The sequence below is a fragment of the Perca flavescens genome, chromosome 9, assembly GCF_004354835.1.
Source record: "Perca flavescens isolate YP-PL-M2 chromosome 9, PFLA_1.0, whole genome shotgun sequence".
Lineage (NCBI taxonomy): Eukaryota > Metazoa > Chordata > Actinopteri > Perciformes > Percidae > Perca > Perca flavescens.
Window position 1 is genome coordinate 19,429,659 of NC_041339.1, and position 20,987 is coordinate 19,450,645.

The following is a 20,987-nucleotide window of genomic DNA, read 5'->3' on the forward strand; positions in this document are numbered from 1 at the left end:
TGTCGCAGGTAGGCTACTCTTGTGTCTGGTGCTGCTGTTCGGATGATTAAAATGTCTAACGTCAGTTTTGATAAATCACCACGTGGATCAAAGGCCTGGATCGCTCTGAGACGACTTGATAAAAACGGTTCGTAGGTTTCTCTAAGTTTTTCGACTTTACGAGCAGTGATTTATTGTTTTTCAGCCACTGATGTCCTCGGTCTGTGAGTCTGTGTCCATGGCAACCGGCCTCTTTAACCCATTAAAGACTTATGGAGATTAGAAGAACGCTTATGTTTATGTCATAGACAGCCAGCATATGGCTAGGTTTAGGTTATTCATAGGCCTACATGAGATGTTTCCTTTTCACTTCAGCAAATGTGTAGCTAGTGACGTTTATAGCCATAACTTTTCTAGACGAGAGCAGCTGTATTTGACTATTGAGTGTTATCAGCTTGGCTGCAGCCCTTCATCTCATATTCAGTAAAGTGATTCAAAGAGGGAATGAAAAGCCTATTTATGATTACTATTAAACGATTGAACTATCACATGATTCCTGCTAGTTCCATATCTGATGTGTAATGTAAATGTGTGTGTGTGTGTGTGTGTGTGTGTGTGTGTGTGTGTGTGTGTGTGTGTGTGTGTGTGTGTGTGTGTTTGTGGTGGTGATGGCGTTTTATAAATAATGTGCTTATAATAAATAAGAGCATTAATTGCCATGTGAAATCTGTGGCGGGTCAGTCAAGTCAATAATAAATTTTCAAGTCTGCAGATAAAAAAAGAAATTAATACAGGGTCATGAGTTTCTAATTTTCTAATAAGCGATCCAAAAAAAACTGACGAAATCATCAGCATGCAAATGTTGATGAGGGATTGATAAAGGGTTATAATCCATTAAGTAGCCTAGCCTATCAATCAAGACCTAAGTGTGTTTGATACATAAACATACTCTGTTTTGAATAATAATCTGTGACTGATATGTTGTATATGTAACTCCTACTTCATTGAAAAATACAGAATTTATGAAGATGCAATTCTTTTTTTTTTATTCCAAAAGTTTAAATACTGGACACAAAATATACTTCACTGTGAAATCCATTATTTGTATATGTATACTCAGGTTTGACGTTTCCACATCACACTTGTGTACTGCAGTGTGATTTGCTTACAATAGTTGTGATGTCACAAAATCATGTTCTTGTGTTCACATTTGAAACAGAAAGATTTAAGGTGAGCATAGACAAACTTTCCTCTTACAGCAGATGAATGTAAAAACAACATATAAACACTTTTTAAATAGTGACATATTAAAAAGTGGTAGCATGATCTCATGTTGTATCTGTTGCAGATGACAGAGTGGTGGCTCTTCGTGAAGTGTCCATTCCTCCAGCTGCTGAGGTCACCATGATCATACAGGTGGTTCACCTGTTGCTTTTGTTATTGTACCTGCATAGTATGTTCTTGTTCACCTATTTAATATAAATATAAAAATTTTACAAATTTTTAACAATTTAATAAAAAAAATTTATGTAGTATATTTTGATATATATTTTTATATTTTATCTTTTTCAGATTATCACCACTACCTTTGGGCTGAACACTTCCGATGTCATATTCAAGGTACGATTCTTTTGCCTTCTTATTAGAGATGCAGCCTTGTTTCTGAATCTTTGCAGAATAAATAAAAAAGAAGAGAAAAATCAGTTTTTGGTTGTAGCTGAAATTGTCAAATTATCACTTGTGCTTTGATCTGTTTGCAGATAAGGAACCATCGTGGCTGCCTGATCCCTCTGAACAGCTCGATCCCTGCTAACAGCAAGCACATGTAAGGAGTCTTTGACTGGAGACAATTAGTCCTATAATTCAGTACATATTGCATTTATAAAGCACTAATTAATGTCAACTGGTGACGTGTTTTTCACTACAGGCCATATGTGCTTGAGGTAGCCAAGATTTTTCAACATGGTAAGAGCAGACTCACCTTTTGTTCTCTTTGACAGTGTTTTCTTTTCTCTCTCTAAACTGTGGGTCCAGTGGATGCTGGTTTAAAAACAGATAATGAATGACAATATAATTGAAACACAGTTGTAATAATATAACATACGTCCTCATAGGAGAAGTTCTAATTGTTGACAAATACTTAGCATTAATAAACACTTAAAAATGTCCATATGGCTGCATACAACTACATTATAGTTTGTTATAAACCATTTATTAATGTTTGTTTACTGTGCATAAATGCTAAATATATAGATTTAAAATGAAGTGTGATTAATTTAAATCAGATTATGCAGGAAAAAAATCCTGGTTGTATGTAGTACAGGTTCAACCAAAATGGACTGAAACACATTTTGAGTCACAAAGAATGAGAAAAGGCAACACGGTATCACAAATCATAGTTCCTGCATGCCTAACTACACATCTGTTCATGGGGATCTGGAATTGTTGATACTGTATTCTCCTTTGTGTGCTGCAGAAATGTAATAGTTCTCCTTAACTTCTCCCTAAATCAGTTATTAGCCATATCTATTTCTTACAAAAGTGAAACACAAATTCAGCCTGAAGAAAAGGCAAATTTTTTATGTCTGTAATGTTTGTAATATTTCTGTTCCCAGTGTGTCCTAAGCCCAGAACCATACCCATGACTGTGCTCAACAAGAGCATGAAGACCAGGCTACAGACTATTGACAGGAGGGTAAGACACAGTAACCACATAGCACTAATACTATACAATAATGGTTTGGTAATGGTACAGTATGAACGTTCTTGTCAAAGGTTTAGACTCTTTCATCGAAAGAATAATAGTGCAGTGTTTTCATGCCATTTTACTTTTGTCTAGATCATAAAGCTGTATCACCTGCCAAAACATGAATATACTGTAGATTCCATGTTTTATTACAGATTCAGAGACTGGAGGAGCTTCTGCCTCAAATTAAACTCAGGCACAACGAAAAACTAAGCCAGGTATTTGAACTTTTCTCTGGGCCTTCTACAACAGTTAACACAACGCCAGTCTATCCACACGCTGCGTAGCGGAGGAGGGTCTGGCTAGTCCACACAGCATTCCCGAGATGGGAGAAAAATGTGCTCTGGTTTATTGGCATTTCTTTAAACCAATCACAATCGTCTTGGGCGGCACTAAGATCCGCACAGAGCCGCTGCAAAATAGTCTTGAGAGCGAAAACTCAGATTGGACAGATTGTCTTAATTTACCCTGCAGAGATCTGAGGAGCAGGGAACAGTAGTCCTGATAAATCCACTGGAGTTTAAAGCGGAAGGAAACGGAAAATACATGCATCCGGTGGAATTTCATGCGGCACAGGAGCAATCCCGGAAGTGGAAAGTCAAGGATATAGACTAACCATAGACAGTATATAATGGACCAATAGACCCCGTTGCTCTGGACGGAGACCAGTGAAGGCTATTAGAAGCACTTTTCCGGTGATGGCCAGCTTTACTGCGCAGCCTCCAACTGAGAGAATGTGACGTGAGCAACGTGTCTGAAAGTTGTAAGTCTTCTGGTAGCTGTGCCAAGAGAAATCTCAATCATTCCCAATCTTACAGATACGGAGACTGTAGGTGTATGTAAGGAGATAACATGGGCACAGGCTAATTATTGATCACTAACATGCTAGTTAACATTAGTAATTAAACCTAAACATCTCATGTAAGTCGAAACTGCCTGCGAGCTTCTCCTGTACTATACGGTAATTCCTCTACTATGCGACAGTAAGTCACTTGGTTATGACACAATCGTTAGCCTATTTTTACAAAAACGTCTGCTACGGAGCCATAACGTGAGGTACAAGGTAATGGAGCCTTTTATACATTGTCGTGTTTCTTTGGAACTAAACAACGGACAAAAAGAGTCTTTAAACGCTTCAGATGTAAAGTTATTCGCAGTCAAGTGACGTAAAAAAAAAAAATGGCGGTCAGCGGAATGCTAACAGGAGGTGATGGCCAGTTAGCAACAAAATGGCGCCATGATGGCTCGAGTTCTGAAGCGAAGCTTACCCCCTTGAGACTAACACAACACTTACAGCGATGCTTATGAGTGTAACGCTGGCCACTTACTAATGGGAAATGTTGTTTGATTTTATTTGTGAAAATGTGACAGTATAAATGGGACAGGGTGTGTTATGATTCAACTACAATCAGAGGTATTTTTACATTCATATGCATCTTTGCATCCACCTGACCATGGCTTCTCTGTCTTGTCTCAGGAGATTGAATGTCTCAACCAAAAGTTGAGGTTTCTTCATAAGAGAATGCAGGTGGGTCATTGTGATCAAACATAATAAAACATCAGAATCTGTAGGAATATTAAAACTGTGTCAAGCGATGTGAGGGTGCACCTCATTCAGTTCAAGATTATGCAACGCTTCTATTGGACTCCCTCCACATTGTTAAGACTTGGTTTGAAAGACACACCAAATTGTTGGAAATGTAAGACATAGGAAGGCCAATTATTTATGGTCCCATGATTATTTGTTCTGGAAGATTGGTCAATCCTATTAAAGCTGGGCTAGTTTAATGATAGGCAGACAGATTTTTTTAAGAGGATGGAGGAATGAAGGGATGCCGTCAATCCACGAGTGGGCTTGTGATGGCTAAGGTGGCAGCATTTGAAAAAATGTCATATAAACAGTTTGCCTGATTGGATGTCTACTAGAAAGTGGGGAAGGTACCTGAGCTTTCTGGAGGGCTCCTAAGAAGCTTTGTGCTGGGGAGAGACGTGTACGATTTGTGTTTTCATTTATACATATGTTTATCTGGTTCATAGTTTGTCTATTTTGTTATTATTTCATTGTATGGTTTTGAATAAGGTGGTTACTGTGTCATCTTTTCTTGATTTTTGTCTGGGTGGGTGATCATAGCAAGGGGGGGTGTTGTGTTAAAATGAAAATAAAATTTGCTATCATAAAAAAACTTACCTTAATCTAATTGACAAACCCTGCCCATTGCAATTTTCCAGATCTCAGAGTTAAGTATTTAGCTGCAATAGTCTCAGAAACACTTCCAAGAAATGTTTTCATGTGTTCTTTAAGTCTCTACATTGTTTCTGCAGTCTTTGTGTATCTTACTGCATGTCATTATTTTCAGTTTCGTGTTAGCACTCTGCCCCGCTCTGTTGCAGGTGGCAGATTCTCGCAGCTGGAAGGGGGGGCTGACCAGGGCCCCTCTGTGGTAACTGTTTTAGAAGACACAGACCATCAGTGGGACTTTGGTTACACAAATCATTACCACGTGAGGATGGATGATGATCTGAATTTTTACAACTTATTTTCATAGACCCATGTGTTAGTTAGGTTTTATTACAACTATATTATCAGAAATCCTTTACACTTTTTTCTGCCTGGAAATGTAGTGTGTCACGTTTGTATAGTTGAGGAACATATTTGTAACCCTTTTGTGTCGTTTTGTTTTTGTGTGTAGAATTAATTATGGAAGCACTTATTTTTTGACAAAATGACCGAATGTAATCTGTGATATAATCTTTGTTGTGTTTACCATGAAATCAATAAACTAAAGGAGAAAAGGTGAAATAGTCTTATGATTTTCTGCAATATTTAGAAGTAAACTAAACAGCCTCGAATAGTATATATATATATATATATATATATATATATATATATATATATATATATATATATATATATTATAGTAATATAAAGTTCATGCTTCATCAGCACTTTTGGAGGTGTTTCAGACTTCAACTATATGGATCATCTGATATATACTATAGCCAAGTTATAACACTACTTAAAACAACAAAATATAATCAAAAAATCAATATGTGTAAATCAAGTCTGTTCTATATATTCATAAGTCCAAATCAGTGGTCAAAAAACACATATATACTCAGTTAATATAAGTACAAAGTAGAACAAACAGAAAACAAGAAAATAATACATATATTCACATTACACATTACTGATTATCATGGGCATTTTATACAACACCCTCTGAAAATCCACTTTTTTGATTTACAGTATGGTGTCATAGCAACGACTACGACTAAAGGGCGCTGACGAAGTACGTCCAGTTCAAAACACTCCAGGGAAGTGGGGAGGGCAGTTGAAGCATGTTTTAAGCGCATGCACGTATATAACAAGGTGACCCGATATCTCAAATGAAAACTGGAGACAATTTGAGTTTAGCGCTGAATATCATGAAATAGGCTTATTCAATATTCTTAACTATTAAAGAAAACAGGTGACAATTCCAGTGTAATGTAATGTGATCATTGTCAATGTTGTGCTGTAATCAACTGATGTGCAGACATACTGGTAAATTGGGTAACGTTAACGTTACTAGTCTATTTTTTTTTTTCGGATTAAATCATTAAAGGTCCCATGGCATGAAAATTTCACTTTATGAGTTTTTTTAACATAAATATGCGTTCCCCCAGCCTACCTATGGTCCCCCAGTGGCTAGAAATGGCGATAGGTGTAAACCGAGCCCTGGGTATCCTGCTCTGCCTTTGAGAAAATGAAAGCTCAAATGGGCCGATCTGGAATCTTCTCCTTATGAGGTCATAAGGAGCAAGGTTACCTCCCCTTTCTCTGCTTTGCCCTCCCATGAGAGAAATACATCATGGCTTGCAAACAAGCAAAGTGGCAGTTTGTCAAGTTCAAAAAATATATTTGTATACTAATACTTATGTACTTCAGTAAGATTTTGAATGCATGACTTACTTAATTCCACCACTGTCAAATACGTACTTGGCAGCCCCACACAACACAAAAACAACATGACTGCTTTTTTTTAATTTACTTTGTAGGAAGTAAATGGGTCGGTCATCAGAAGGCAATTCACATACAAGCTTTAATAAATATCTAACGACATTCAGTTGTGATAAAAATGCGACGAAACTCATTTTTTCCCTTTCTTTGCATCTTTGCCTTTAACTGGTGCCTCTTCTTCTTCCTTTCCTGAGGCAGCTTTATTCCTCTTCTTTCCCAGGGGGGTCTTCGCATACCAGTTCTAGTGATACACAAGAAAGAAAAACATATGATTAATATACAACAAAGCAATTACAATCATGAAAATGCAATGAAAACTAAATAGGACATATCCGCTGTACTTTAAGGGCCTCTTCTTCTTCCTGAAACACGGGGTCAATCTTGGCTAATGGAGCAACAAACTCAGCAGCAGTCAGTGGTCTGTTTGCCTGCTGTAGGATGCGGCGCTTGGTGACAACGCTCTGGATCACCCGGATGATGTGACCTGGCGTGTAGCCATCAGAAATCTTTGCAAGAGAGCTGACGTCCAGCGCCCTGGTTACTTCACCGCCATGCTTTCTGATCAGTTGTTTCCACAAGACTGAAGGCAAACAAGGTCAAAGGTCAGTTTTTTCATACCAACAACCACAGCTAAATGAAATTGTTCCCCAATGTGTCTGTTCTTACTGTATCTTGAGCCGTAGTCAGGTCTTGGGATGAGGATGATTTTGCTGTACATTTTACACAGTGACTTGATATCAGCACTTAGTGGGTCTTTAGTGGTTCCTACAATCAGAACACGATCCTCCCCTTTGATCAACTTGAGAGACTTGGGCAAGTCTTTTTTTCAAGCGTTTGGGATCTAACTGCGTACACGTACAAAATGGTTTCAGTTACCATGCAAATCGATAACTGAAACATTTAAACAACATGCTAATGCTGTTCAACTTTATCCTTCCCAGAAATACCTCTTTTTCTTCCTTGGGAACTTTCTTGTAGAACATTTTTTCTGCGTCCTCAATCCATATTACCGAAGGTTGCATCAATCTTGCAACCTATGCAAAGATTTTTTTGGAAAACTGCATTTTTACTTGCAAGAGGCACTTCCATAAAACTCATCATGTTCCACCAATTTCACCATGACATACACTACCGGTCCAAAGTTTGGGGTCACTTAGAAATTTCCATACTACTTCATTACAGACAGAATACCAGCTGAGATCAGTTGCATTGGCAGCAGTTTTCAGATTACATTAGTGTGCTTGACTGTTGTAGAAAGAAGTGGCTGATCTTTAAAGCAATATCTACATTGCCCATTATCAGCAACCATTCATCCAATGTTCCAAAGGCACATTCTGTTTACTAATCTGATATCATTTTAAAAGGCTAACTGAGAAAACATTGGAGAACCCTTTTGCAATTATGTAAGCACATAATGTAATCTGAAAACTGCTGCCCTGGTTAACAAAAAACAATGCAACTGATCTCAGCTGGTATTCTGTCTATAATGGAGTGGAATGGACATTTCTAGGTAGTGTATTAATCTTAACTAATGGTGCTACGACATGACAACATACTGCCTTGCATACCAAAGGTGGGAGAATATTCTCTGTTTGCATTTTATGGGGTATTTGACAGTACTTAGTCATAAGATCCCATAAGATGTTACTTACATGTACATATGTTGGGATTATTACTTCAAAGGAAAGAAAATACTATTAAAGAGTTTAGCAGCAGTCATTAAAAGAGCTTTAGAATAACCGCTATCATTACAAACTTTTTTTGAATGCCAGTGTGTTACCTTAAACACCATGTGAAGCATCATGGCGAGGCCACTTTTGCCTGGGTACTTTCCTGCAGTGTTCAGAGGAGACAGATCGAACAGGTTGGCTCCTGTCTCTTGGCAGATTGCGTGGACCAACATCTTCTTACCTACACCAGCCGGCCCTGCCAGCAGGATGGCCTTTATCAGAGGAGCTTTCTCATGTACCACCTGTGAGCCTGCAACAACACACACCTTATATTCAAACCAGAATATATTCCAGTTATATTTATTTAAAATGTAAAGTGAAACACTTTAATACCTAATGGTAAAATTGCATATAGAGATAAGACCTGCCGCACATCTGACAATGATGGCATGGGCTCAATGTCACTTTGCCTCAGTGTGGTCCCAAGGTAGCTATAGTCACCTAGGAACAAGAGGGAACAACTACAGTATTAGGCCAATAGTTATTCATGCACTGCACTGTAAATCATTGGGAAAACTGAAAGAAATAACTTTAAAATCTATTTCCTTTCTACGATTAATGTGCAAGTAAGAAGAGTGTCAGTGGCATAGTGTTTTGGCAATCACAAACCAGAGGAGGGCAGCACATCACCACTAAACACTTTCCAGAGACCTTGACCGTTACAAAGTGCTCAATTGTGAGAGCTCTGCTTTGTCTACACATTGATTTCAATCAGATTAAAAGCTCACGTACAATTATGATCAAAATAACACAAAGAGATCTGAAAGATGGTACACCAGTTTACACAAACAATAAACAAAGGCTTACCCATGTAATCCTGCAGCCTAACATTATTTGCCTGTTTCAACAAGCCCTGTTCCACCAGCTCCTGACACAGATACTCAAGAGTCCTAGTAGACGTGAATAGATAATGTTATTAATAATGTATCGACTTCATAAAACTCAATTCTACAATGAAAAGCATGTACTTCAGAAGTGCATCCTCTGTGTGACCTCACCTATCGGCTGTCAAATCTTTGTCCTTTTTTTTCTTCTTCCCACTCTTAGATCCTTTCTTTTTCTGTGGAGAGATATACATATCATCAGGACACAGCTCAATGTGATCAATGTAAACTGTGGCCAAATCCCCCAAAAATATACAATGTGTGGAGTTTTCTCTCATTTATTACCTTGGCATTTCCCTTGGTTTTACCACCCTTGTCTTTATCCACAGCTAGCTTCCATTCAGCCAGCTCTTGTCTCATCTGCTCATCTACCTGATACAAGCAGAACAGACCAAGCAGTGCAACTACAGGTGGTGCTGTTATCAGTTTTAAACACCTGTGACACTGAACTGCTAAAAGTACAGCACCGGTGACCAATAGACAATAGAAAACAGTTGGTTGTTAAATTCCTAGTCTCGCTTTGCCAGACCCTCCTCCAAAGCGCACTGAAAGAGAGTCTGGCTACTCCACATAGCATTCGGGGATGGGAGGAAAACGTGCTCTGGTTTATTGGCATTTCATTAAACCAATCACAATCGACTTGGGCGGTGCTAAGCACTAGAGAAAAGCTGCTGCAAAATAGGCTTGGAAGGAACTTGTTTTGGTGGAACGTGAACGTTTAAAAGTTGTTCGCGCAACAGAAAACTTAGATTGGACAGATAGTCTAGCTAGCTGTCTAGATTGCAGAGATCTGAGAAAAGGTTAACCGTAGTCCTCATATATCGACCGGAGTTTAAAATGCCAACACAAAGGAAGCCCAGTGTCCGGCAGATTTTCGGAGCAATCCTGGAAGTGGAATGTCAAGGATATAGACGATTAAATTCTTAACATGTGTTGTTTAGCATTTAGCATAGTCAGTATCACCTGTACTCGAATCTCTGCCTCAATGACTTTCCTATTTTCTTCCTTGATCAGCTCCACCTCGTGCCTCTGGTTGAAGTTTCTAGACTCATTGCGGGTTTGCCAAAAATCTGAGGATGAAAAATATTCAGTTTAGGCTTTATTTATGTGCATAAGTAACTAGAATATTACTATCAGAGGTTAAAGTGGGATCTGGCAGGTGGGGGAACCCTAAGATCCAAGGGGGACATTTTCAATCTTATTACTTTAAAGTCTCTATCACAGCACATAAAGAAAACTCCCTTTAAAGGTAGTTCACCTGTTACTTACACTCTTCTTTTTTCCTTACTAGTTTTTCCTTCTTTTTCCTTACTAGTTTATCCTCAGTAACTGTTCATTGTACACGTGAATGTGGACTGTTACAATGTAATTTAACCAATGTGATGATCCACTTTTGAATGGACTGAGTCCTCTTTGATTAAGTGTAGAAAATATACAGTACAGGCCAAAAGTTTGTACACACCTTCTCATTCAATGCATTTCCTTTTTATTTTCAAGACTATTTACATTGTAGATTCTCACTGAAGGCATCAAAACTATGAATGAACACATGTGGAATTATGTACTTAACAAAAAAGTGTGAAATAACTGAAAACATGTCTTATATTTTAGATTCTTCAAAGTAGCCACCCTTTGCTTTTTTATTAATAAGGGAAAAAATTCCACTAATTAACAAAGCACACCTGTGAAGTGAAAACCATTTCAGGTGACTACCTCATGAAGCTCATTGAGAGAACACCAAGGGTTTGCAGAGTTATCAAAAAAAGCAAAGGGTGGCTAATTTGAAGAATCTAAAATATAAGACATGTTTTCAGTTATTTCACACTTTTTTGTTAAGTACATAATTCCATATGTGTTCATTCATAGTTTTGATGCCTTCAGTGAGAATCTACAATGTAAATAGTCATGAAAATAAAGAAACACATTGAATGAGAAGGTGTGTCCAAACTTTTGGCCTGTACTGTATATATATATATATATATATATATATATATATATATATATATATATATATATATATATATATATATATATATATATATATATATATATATATATAGGGCTAATGACAATGCACTGATCATCCATTGTTTTTAAAAGTACTGAGTGGTATTTTTTCTGCCTTTTCCTATTCACAGTCCGTGATGGGAGTGCCACTTTTGTGAATGAACGACGTCATTCAAGAGCTGGACATGATTGGTCCTGATTAGTCAACCAAACTATTTAAGGCTGTGGTTGAGGTGAATGTGTGAATTTACCTGATGAAGGTCTGAGACCAAAACGTTGTATTTTTTCCAAATAAATTATTGCTTGCGTAATGGTCAGTGTGTGGGATTTTCTCAAAAAAAAAAAAAATCTTCCAAAACAGCCAGGAGTTTTCATTAAAACTAAAATATGCATTCAAAATTAGTCAGAGCACACAAGGCCATATTGCCTCCTAAGGTACCATATGAGGGGTTGCTGACAAGCATTTAAAAGGCTGTTTTTTAAACGGAGTCCGATGCACTCACTCCACATACAACACAACTTTTGGGCTACATTCACTTCCAGAGAACAATGAGAGCAGAACACCGTCACCGATCTGTTTTAACTGAATATTCTCTGTCTAGCTCAGCTAAAACCAGTAGGCTACCGACAATGTGAGCTTCACCTGTTCAACTGACTTTACCAGATAGTATGCGATTGTCCTGTTATTTTTACAGACATGTGAACTAAACAGCCACTTGCCTCGTTCATGGATTCATGACGGTGAGCAGCTGAGAGTAAACAGGGGAAACACTGGAATGGATATTTGGCTCTATTTTAAACAAGGGGAACACTGATGTATGAAACTGCAAATTAGATTCATTTTTTTATTGATTAATCAAAGGTGCCGAAACCGATCCAGATCGTTCCGGCACACTTAACCCGATTACTATACACTAAGTGGTGGTGATTTGCCAAAAAAAAAACTTGATGGTATGTTGCATACCCATTCCCATTTAGTAGGTTTCCATGTAGACAACAATATAGTCTGGAAATTATTTTGAACTGAATGTGCAATGTTTTTTTTATGCCACAAGTGTTGACTTTATTCATTTTAGGGGCTATTGAACACTTTAATATATATCTATTCTTATATATTATATTGACCTTTTTTTATTTCTTTTATAAACATACACACATTTTAACATACCTACAAAGGTTTTGTTTCCTACTTCCAAGTCTGACAGAAAAGCCGAAGGTAGCATCTTCAACCCTGCCTCCTCTTCCTGTGGTTCAGAATAAAATGACATTGGTTCACTAATGTAAGTGAAACAGCTGAAAAGGATTGGTATGAATAAGTGAAATCCCATTTAGAACCAGAATTTACTGAATATTATATAAATCACTAAAAATGTATTCAATACAGCTTGTCAGTCCTTACTTCTTCATCATCCTTCCCCTTGTCCTTTTTCCCCTTTTCCTTCTTCTCCTCCTTCCCTTTTGGTTTGTTGTTGGAATCCTCCTCTTCCTTTGCAGCAATTTCTTCCATTAACTGAAAGAAATATGTGCACACCAACCGTAATTCTCCTTCTGCAAACTTCTGTAAAAATATGCAATAAATCTTACTTTTGACTTCGGGGAGTATTTTACCTGCTGAGGGTTCTTTTCAGCAAAAATGAGGGCTGAGCCTCCGTCCTCTTCATCTGGGTAGTCTGGAAACGATCCTGTAGCATCACTATTTCAAAAAGACAAACAGAAGAGGGAAAAAGTGAGAACACAGCTATTTGATTTATTTAATGTGGAAATCAAATAAAAAATAAATAAATCAAGACAAGCCTCTCCCTGCCACCTTACCGGCATTCAATAAACCATTGTCGGATTTGGTCTTTCATGGTTTTGCTCATGTCATGACCCTCTACATCACGTAGTTGGTTTGTGACAGCCACTACAGACTTCTGATAGTCTTCGTTGTGCTCCACCTGCTTACTCCGTGTACAAGCTTCACTAGTCTGGGCAGTGATTTCTGCAGGGCATGGCAACTGGTATTTTGGATCCATGGCCTAACATGAAAGTAACCAAACATATCTTTTATATTAAAAAACTGCACTTCTTCATTTGTTACAAGCTCTCAAAAGGAAATTATAATCAACGAACAGACAAGGGTTCAAGGGAAAAACTGGGGTGGTATATTAATTCATACTGAAGTGGAACAAGGAAATATTGCAATACAGCTTTCATGATATATTGTAGTTGCTACTTTTTAACAGAAAAAATGACGTTTAACTCAATCTCAAGCAAGACAAAGGAGGAACATAAGGTCCTAAGGTATACATATCATTCAGGTTTTAGATTGAATTCATTACAAGTACTGGTGGCTTTGTAAAAAGTTGTGGATCTATTTTTACATTTAAACCCAATTAGAAAAATGGATGGCACATTGTACTCACCATTCCCAGAAAAATCATTTCTTCGTCCCGAGCAATCTTTGCCCTCTTCCTCTGTATGTAGCCCCTCCACACCTGCAAATCACATTCAACTCTTTCAGCATGAGAGATGATACAAGGCAAAGACAGCGGCAGAGAAAGAGGCATGTAGGATTATTTTGATAGCAGGACCTTCTGAATGCAGACTGTGGCCAACTCAATGGCAGCTGTTCCAGGGTCCTTGGTCTTATACATCCTGTTCATATTTCTGCTCTCTTCATTCAGCTTGGCCCTCAGACGTCCTTGGCGGGCCCTCTCCACCACTTGAAGGATCTTAATGGCCTCCTCGTGACTCATGCCCTTGGTCATTAGAGGCTGTAAGGACAAAATACTGAAATATTGCTCTTCTTAGCATTGATTAATTTAAAATCATTATAAATTAAAACAATATTTTTTATTTCCCATATGTGTTATACTTTTATCTCCTTTTTCCTGATAATTTTCTGTATGTAACAAATTAAAATGAACAAATTAAGTCAAAGAATATCAAGTCCTACACATACAGGCTTTAACTAAAATGTGGCTACTTTTCAACTCACTTCTGGGCTTTCAGTAACCTCCACCAATTTAAGAATATCTGTCAGCATCGTCTTTCGTTCTTGAAATTCTTTGCTGCGATCACTGATGAAATAGCGAGGGATAGGGATCTCAAGGTCTACCTAGAGTGACAACAAAGAAAATAGCTGCTACATCATTATTGAAGAGTCATCACATACAGTATACACCCAATGCCTGCTGTGAATAAGTCAATATAATGTTGTTCAGGTAATTTCAGCAAACTTGCTCTTAAAAATGAAACTCACAGGTGTAAGCTTCAAATCATGAAGGACATCATCCATGTAGTGGTACTCTGAAAACTCTTTCTCCACCATTTCATTCTTTAGCTCTAACACTCTCCCCATCACGCCATCAAGAATCGCCCGAATAACTCTTCTCTTCTGAGGGTGGACCACCTGGTCATAGACCTTCTCCAGCTGTCTGAAGATCTGGATGTAGCGCACATAAAGCATAGCCAGACGCTGGAAGAACACTACCCTGTCCTTTTCTGGGCGAGGGGGCACAGTAGGCAGTTCCTCCGTTAGTAGACGGCCCAACTCTAACTGAGCATCTGTCCACAGCTGGTTGTATGTCCTGGAATAATGTAAACAATATGATGAGCCGAGGCTGGAAAATGGTACCTTAATTACTTGTAGGTGAGAGATAGTCAAGAAGAAAAGGTGCTCTGTTATTTAACCAGTAGGAGTCTCAATTACTGGAGAGTCGCACGTGTGATTATTGTTGCCATATAGCTAGTCCCTGCTGCCACTCTGCTGCCATGAATGAGGTTTGAAAAAACATGCGTGTGCTTGCTGTCGTGTTATTTGATGCTTAATTTAACATTTCCAAATTGCAGGTGAAGTGACAAGGTAGCTATAGTTTTCAAATGTACTTTGAGCCACAAGAAGTGTGTAAGTGCATTATTTGCACAGCATTACAGTAACGTTACAACTTGGCTTAACTAAACATTGCTTGGTTTGTTGGCATGAAACCTATGGCATGAAACCAGCTAGCTAGCTAACGTTAGCTAAAGATAACTTTGATACGCTAACGTTAAAGTTGAACCACGGTAGGCGTAGCTAAAAGTTAACGCAGTAACGGCGGTGTCTGCTGGGAAGTTTAACGTTACCTTTGCGACATGGCTCTGCCTCCAGGGAAAGAAATACGGTTTCACTGTTTCTCATCAAATAACCAAACAACTTACAGAGGGTAAAACTAAACTAACATTAGCTACAATGCATCAAACATGAGGTCAACTTTTCCAAAGTTGACAAAGTGCTTGGCTCGTCTCCATGGTAACAGTCATTCCGGAAGTAATTCCACAGATATAACCTTATATACTGTCTATGGATATAACCGTTCTCTGAACTGAACGTTCTCTCTAACCCGTTGTCAATGCTTAATACATCCATGGATATAAATGGATGTAACGAGTAATATATTTCAATGGTAATATATTACTCACTGTGAAAATCATTGCGGAAACCGGTATTTTATACGTATACTTTACTGAAATAATACTAATATTATTAATAATTATGATAAAAGGAGAATTATAATGTTATATATATATATATATATATATATATATATATATATATATATATATATATAAATATATATAAGTGTGCATTTAAATATGTATTTTGTATGACCGCATAACCCTCCCTGTTTTTTGTAGTGTGATCACAATAAATGAAGAAAAAAAAGAAAAGAAAAAGAATAATACCAATAATAATAATCATAATCATAATTAAAACATTGGTTTTTTTTCACTATTGCGCGAGAAATTTAGCAATTTTGATAATAATAGGCCCACAGCTTCTTCGAACCACATCTTTGCGCAACAAGTGAGACACCACTAGGTGACGTCCTTTCTTTGGATTCAGACCCTTACAGTAAAAGTCAGTAAAGATGAGTTTGTCGTCTAATATACCTGGTGGCATGCAAAGTGCGAGTGCGTTTCCAGTGTAGGCCTATGTGATAAAAAAAAGGAAGCTGTAGCCAAATAAACCCCAGCTATAAATGGCACCAATTTGCAGACTTCATGCATTAATTAATTTTGGTTTATTGTCTTGGGAGCTTATTCAGACAGTTGATCGAGCCAGCAGTCCACTAACTTTTTGAACTCCCTTTCAAATGCATTTTTAATGTACCCTAATTTCATAATTTTAAAAAGTTCTATCACAATTATAGATTTATAGAAGGGTCGAAAACTGCCGGATGGCTGCTCCTGAAGGCGCATTCTCTGCAGCGCTTAGACGGTCACAAGACTTGGACATCGGTGAGCAAAAACATCGACATGCTGACAGGTCAGCTAGAAGCTTATAGGCCCACAGATTCTTCTCTTCTCTGTATCCAACATCCAACAAGTTGGTCCATTTGGAAAACGACTTTCCTGCGCGGTGCTGCGCCACGGTCTTTGTCGTTTATTTTCTTCAATGGAAAAATCAGTGGGGCTCTTTTTTTAATTGTTAAACCATTACTCTGTCCGGAAAGGGTAATTTTTATTTGGAGCTGAATAGTCCTGTTAACCTACAACTAGTGATGTTTTGGTGCGTAAAGGAGGGGCGCATTCCAAAGTGAGCGAATGCCACTGAAAGAAATTGCACCAAAGATGTCAACATTGCCTTACCACCCACACGAAATCGATTGTATTACCTTCAACAAGGTGGCTCCTCGTATAAATAGGGACGCATTATTTCAAGAAAGACGGTGGTGAGCGCAATCTGCTGGCTGTACTCTTTCTCTCTCCTGTCCGGACCACAGACAACGCCTGGAAGAATTTGCTGAAGACAACTGTGTCCACTCTCCAGGACATAAGCATCTTTAACTCCTAAACTAGTAAGTCTAAAGTTAGAATTACTATATTTTTTGTTTTACCATCGCATTAAACTAGAAGAAATGTGACTGCTGCGTAAAGTGCATTCTGGTGATTAATTACAATTTTAGAGGCTATGTATGATACCTCTGATAGAGTTATTTTGGGAATGTGAAGGATCTCAAATGGCAAGCAATGCTGATACAGCTGTTTGAGTTCATGATGCAAAGTGTACAGCTATCTTTTTGGTTTTTAGAATTACATAGACTCAATAGAAACCATGTGTAACAAAACGTATTTGCTTATGTTTTCAGACACTGAAGTCATGCAGGCGGAGAGGAAATGGCACATTTTGTTTACTATCTTCTTTCTGCTCATTACCTCGGGCCAGTGTATGGACAGCAAGGACTTCAAGCAGAAAGAAAGAAGGACCCTGTTGGATCTAATCTTACAGGTTATTAGAGACAGCCAGCAAAGGGACAAACCAGTCTTCAGGCGCTGTAGCAGTGGACTCACTTCAGCCCAAGACATGAAGTTCTCCTCCCGGGAAAAGCCTTTCTATGTTCCTAGGCTGGATAACAGTAGACTCATAGGTAAGCTGATAAGATTTATTTTTAGGTCCTGATGATGAAAGCATAATCTCCATTTTACTGTGAGACAGCTGTCATTGGTCTGGTCTGTGCTGTTCATCTTATTGAGGAGCCCTATTTAGTTTGGCTGGAGGGAACCTGTTGTATGCATGTTAATTCAAGATCTATGGAAATGAAAATAAGGTTTGCCTGTTCATAAATGGTTATTGCCAAGATTATGCTTAAAAGACAGGGTACAGCTTCCAGATTCTGCTGTCCTCAAATGTCCAACTCAATTTGTAGTGGTTAAATAATGCATTATAATGAAGGTATGCTTCATCTGCTAGGAAAAAAGGGTTATGTCACATTTAACATACTTGGTGTTCTCATTTCTAAGCGATACCGTTTCACCACATAGCTTGAATGTATCATTCAAACTGATTGACTGGTGGATGGACAGAGACGTGGATAGGTAGGAACTCATGTAGGAGGAGCATCATTGGATCAAACTTGTGAATGATTCATTCAGTGTGATTCATTATGGAATCTTAAACATGATTGATGACCACCCTGCACGCACACAAACACACTGTGACATCCCTTAAAGCATCTCCAATCTAAAGCATCTCCAATCTAAAGCATCTCCAATCGAAAGCGTCTCCAATCGCATGCATCTCCGTGAGACATATCAGGCAGAGCAGAGAGAAAAGACGGGCTGTCGTTGAGTCACATTCATGTAATTTAGAGCGCTGTATCAAAGTCTCTGTTACTCCTTCTGACTGTAATTATGGAATGAGACCATACAAGGAGACTTTATATAGACTGCACAACAGTCCAGGCCAGTTTACTGATTTGAGCTTACCCAAACAAATTTACCTTTAATATTATTATCACTAAAATTGATCCTTGTTCAGTTCTCCTGACATAAATGGTTGTTGCCTTATCTGAGGTCTCTGACAAGTGAGAATAAGATTGGTGCAGCTCTGCCTTTACTGGCTTATATAAAGCATTATGTCCGGACTGGAATTAAGTCATTTAAGTACATCTTTGATACATTCCTCTTCAATTATCGGAGATCCAAGACAGAAAGTTTCCCCAAATCAGATCATAATAAAGAAAAAGTACACCAGAAAATCCTTTAATGTACAGTAACTGTTTGTATCCTTGCAACAGGCAAAGTTAACTTTGTGCTATAGTCTTGGATTGCCTCACTGGTATTTGCAATGGGAGTTTATTAGGAGCCAAGTGAACATAATGTATTGTTTATTTGCAGTATAAGATTCTGTCTTCCATCACTATAAATTATCATCATGTTCGAGATGTTATACAGGCATCGTGAAGCTCAAAGTCTTGGCCCCAGCTTATGCAATTGTAAAAGTACCTTTCTCAGACCACTGACTGGATGGAATTTATCTTTTGAGGATATTAAAAGCAGCATATTAGCAACTGGTGCGTGTGACATTACCAAAAAGATCCATGGTCACGCAAGGATAGATGTTTTGAACACAACGAGAAAGAAGGAGAAACATCTGTAAACCCACTGATGCGTTCACCCTGTAGTTGTCTTTGCGTGTTTTAAAATAGTTATCTTTGCAGTTACAGCATTACATGTTCCTGAGTCTGGGGGCTAATTTAATATTAGCCCAGTAACTACTTGTATGGACTTATTCTGATGAGCATTAAACTCCCATACAATAATCTCTTTAGCCTGTTAGCCTGGGTAACGTGTTATCGGACACCTCCATGTGTTGCCTGCATGGACATTGAGTAGAAGGGGGGTACTTGATGCCCTTACCCCCATCTAGACCTCCACTGACATCAGATCTCCATAGAGAATAATGTAAAAGTATAGATTCATCACAGATATACTAGATTTGCTGCTCTACTGATGAAGCGGGTTAAATAATGTTAATTTAGAATGCAGTTGTTAGAAATTATGTTCATATGAGATGAAATGCGTGCTGTAAAATCATTCAGAATAATGGTGCAGGCACATGTTGAACTGATCTATATTTTGACCTAGTGGTGATATTGAGAAATTCCCTGCATCACAATGATATATGCAGGGCAAGGTGACTTTGACAAAAACAATCACATTCATCATGATTACTGTGTACATTTTGACATGTTCTCAATTGTTGTAAAAGGACTGTTGATTGACAAGCTAACAGTGATTTTATTTTTCTCCAGAAATTGTTCCTAGAGATGTAAACATGAAAGGCAAATTCATTCAGCATTTCACAGGTAAGAAAATCACCATAATGAGTGCAAAGTTTTATCCTTGATTGCATTTTGCTGATGCCCTTTCCAGACATTGCAAAACTACTTTAACTGGCAAAACACATTTCAGAGCATAGTTGGCACTTTTCCCATGCAATCTTTGGCTAGAAACTCTTAGTTTCGCCCCTTTGAGAACATCATTCCTATAAGCCAACATACTGTACAGTATGCTCAGGTCTGGGAACCTTCATGAACACTGGCACTCCTGTGGGTCAGAGGAGGGTTGCCTGGCTTAGCTGTCGGGACGTATAGTGCAGAGAAACAGCACATGGTCTAAAGCCGGCAGAATTAAGTTGAAGGCAGTGCGAGGTTAAGCTGATTATTTGTCTCAGGACCTGTGAATAGACTTTCTTATTAGTGTGAAAAGTTTAAATGTTGGTGCAGAAAAGTGATTATAATTGAAAACTCAAGACCTCTGTTCACTAAGTCCAGCTGAACCCTGACTCCTTAACCATGTCTGTTATAGTGCACTGTTCACTTTCACTTTGTTATTTGGCTTCTTCCCCCTGTTGACTAGTCACACATTCACTGCAGGCTTAGGCATGGTATACAGTACTTGCAACATACATAAAAGTGAAATAATTAAGCCATTGAAATTTCTTTCATTTTGCCTGATAAGACCTTGTCTATTAAGCAGGACCAGTCAAGTTCTCGTCGGAGTGCAGGACACACTTTCATAGACTTTATCACAACACAAGGGATTGCTCAAGACCAGCATGTATGTATGCCTTTTCCTTTTTATAATGTGCTCAATGTGTGTTGTGTCATCCTTTATCAAAACAAGTGTTATGCTTTAAAGGCCCCGAGCGTTTTGTTTTGTTTATGTTTTGTGTCAATCAGCTTCTTTACTGTGGGTGATTTCTTCCCACATGAACAACATGTTATTGCCAAAGTTGAAACTGTTTTTTGGAAGTTTTTGTGCTCTTTTCACTAGTTTTCGGTGGCTGGGGCTTTTTCTTATTTTTTTTTATTTGATCTCACATAGATCCATGC

At 38.2% G+C, this 20,987-nt stretch overlaps 2 protein-coding genes and 2 long non-coding RNA genes across 5 annotated transcripts; 2 read left to right on the top strand and 2 right to left on the bottom strand.

Moving 5' to 3' along the window:
* Positions 1 to 5,505, top strand: si:zfos-1056e6.1 (uncharacterized). Of its 2 annotated transcripts, none has more exons than XM_028588215.1 (9): positions 1 to 127; positions 1,328 to 1,395; positions 1,552 to 1,599; positions 1,740 to 1,804; positions 1,907 to 1,944; positions 2,595 to 2,674; positions 2,881 to 2,943; positions 4,203 to 4,253; positions 5,083 to 5,505. In XM_028588215.1, exons 1-9 carry the CDS (start codon positions 43 to 45, stop codon positions 5,269 to 5,271), a joined length of 687 nt encoding a protein of 228 aa, XP_028444016.1. In that variant the 5' UTR covers positions 1 to 42; the 3' UTR covers positions 5,272 to 5,505. The 2 variants fall into 2 exon arrangements, with proteins under 2 accessions (XP_028444016.1, XP_028444017.1); XM_028588216.1 differs by having other exon boundaries at positions 5,117 to 5,255.
* On the bottom strand, positions 1,103 to 3,221 carry LOC114562005 (uncharacterized). Its single transcript, XR_003693421.1, has 4 exons — positions 3,193 to 3,221; positions 1,961 to 2,019; positions 1,566 to 1,647; positions 1,103 to 1,448 (listed from the first exon to the last, which is right to left on the bottom strand). It is a non-coding gene; the product is annotated as an uncharacterized LOC114562005 (long non-coding RNA).
* Positions 5,506 to 6,782: 1,277 nt separating the features above from the next.
* LOC114561519 (dynein regulatory complex protein 11) lies at positions 6,783 to 15,625 on the bottom strand. Its single transcript, XM_028587577.1, is given in 20 exon segments — positions 6,783 to 6,966; positions 7,067 to 7,305; positions 7,392 to 7,551; positions 7,553 to 7,570; positions 7,673 to 7,759; positions 8,506 to 8,705; positions 8,789 to 8,896; positions 9,263 to 9,345; positions 9,454 to 9,515; positions 9,625 to 9,711; positions 10,303 to 10,409; positions 12,515 to 12,590; positions 12,746 to 12,856; positions 12,955 to 13,039; positions 13,159 to 13,364; positions 13,752 to 13,823; positions 13,920 to 14,102; positions 14,327 to 14,446; positions 14,591 to 14,918; positions 15,454 to 15,625. Coding segments are annotated over 20 exon segments (2,454 nt in total). The 5' UTR covers positions 15,465 to 15,625; the 3' UTR covers positions 6,783 to 6,855.
* Positions 15,626 to 17,704: 2,079 nt separating this feature from the next.
* LOC114562072 (uncharacterized) lies at positions 17,705 to 20,709 on the top strand. The gene is made up of 3 exons (XR_003693433.1): positions 17,705 to 17,738; positions 19,905 to 19,958; positions 20,629 to 20,709. It is a non-coding gene; the product is annotated as an uncharacterized LOC114562072 (long non-coding RNA).
* Positions 20,710 to 20,987: the final 278 nt, after the last annotated feature.

Excerpts from the sequence above, each read along its gene's own strand:
- si:zfos-1056e6.1 (XM_028588215.1), top strand. The coding sequence starts at position 43 with ATGATTAAAATGTCTAACGTCAGTTTTGATAAATCACCACGTGGATCA. Across the intron at positions 1,396-1,551 it reads AGGTCACCATGATCATACAG|ATTATCACCACTACCTTTGG; the intron begins GTGGTTCACCTG and ends TATCTTTTTCAG. Across the intron at positions 1,600-1,739 it reads CTTCCGATGTCATATTCAAG|ATAAGGAACCATCGTGGCTG; the intron begins GTACGATTCTTT and ends ATCTGTTTGCAG.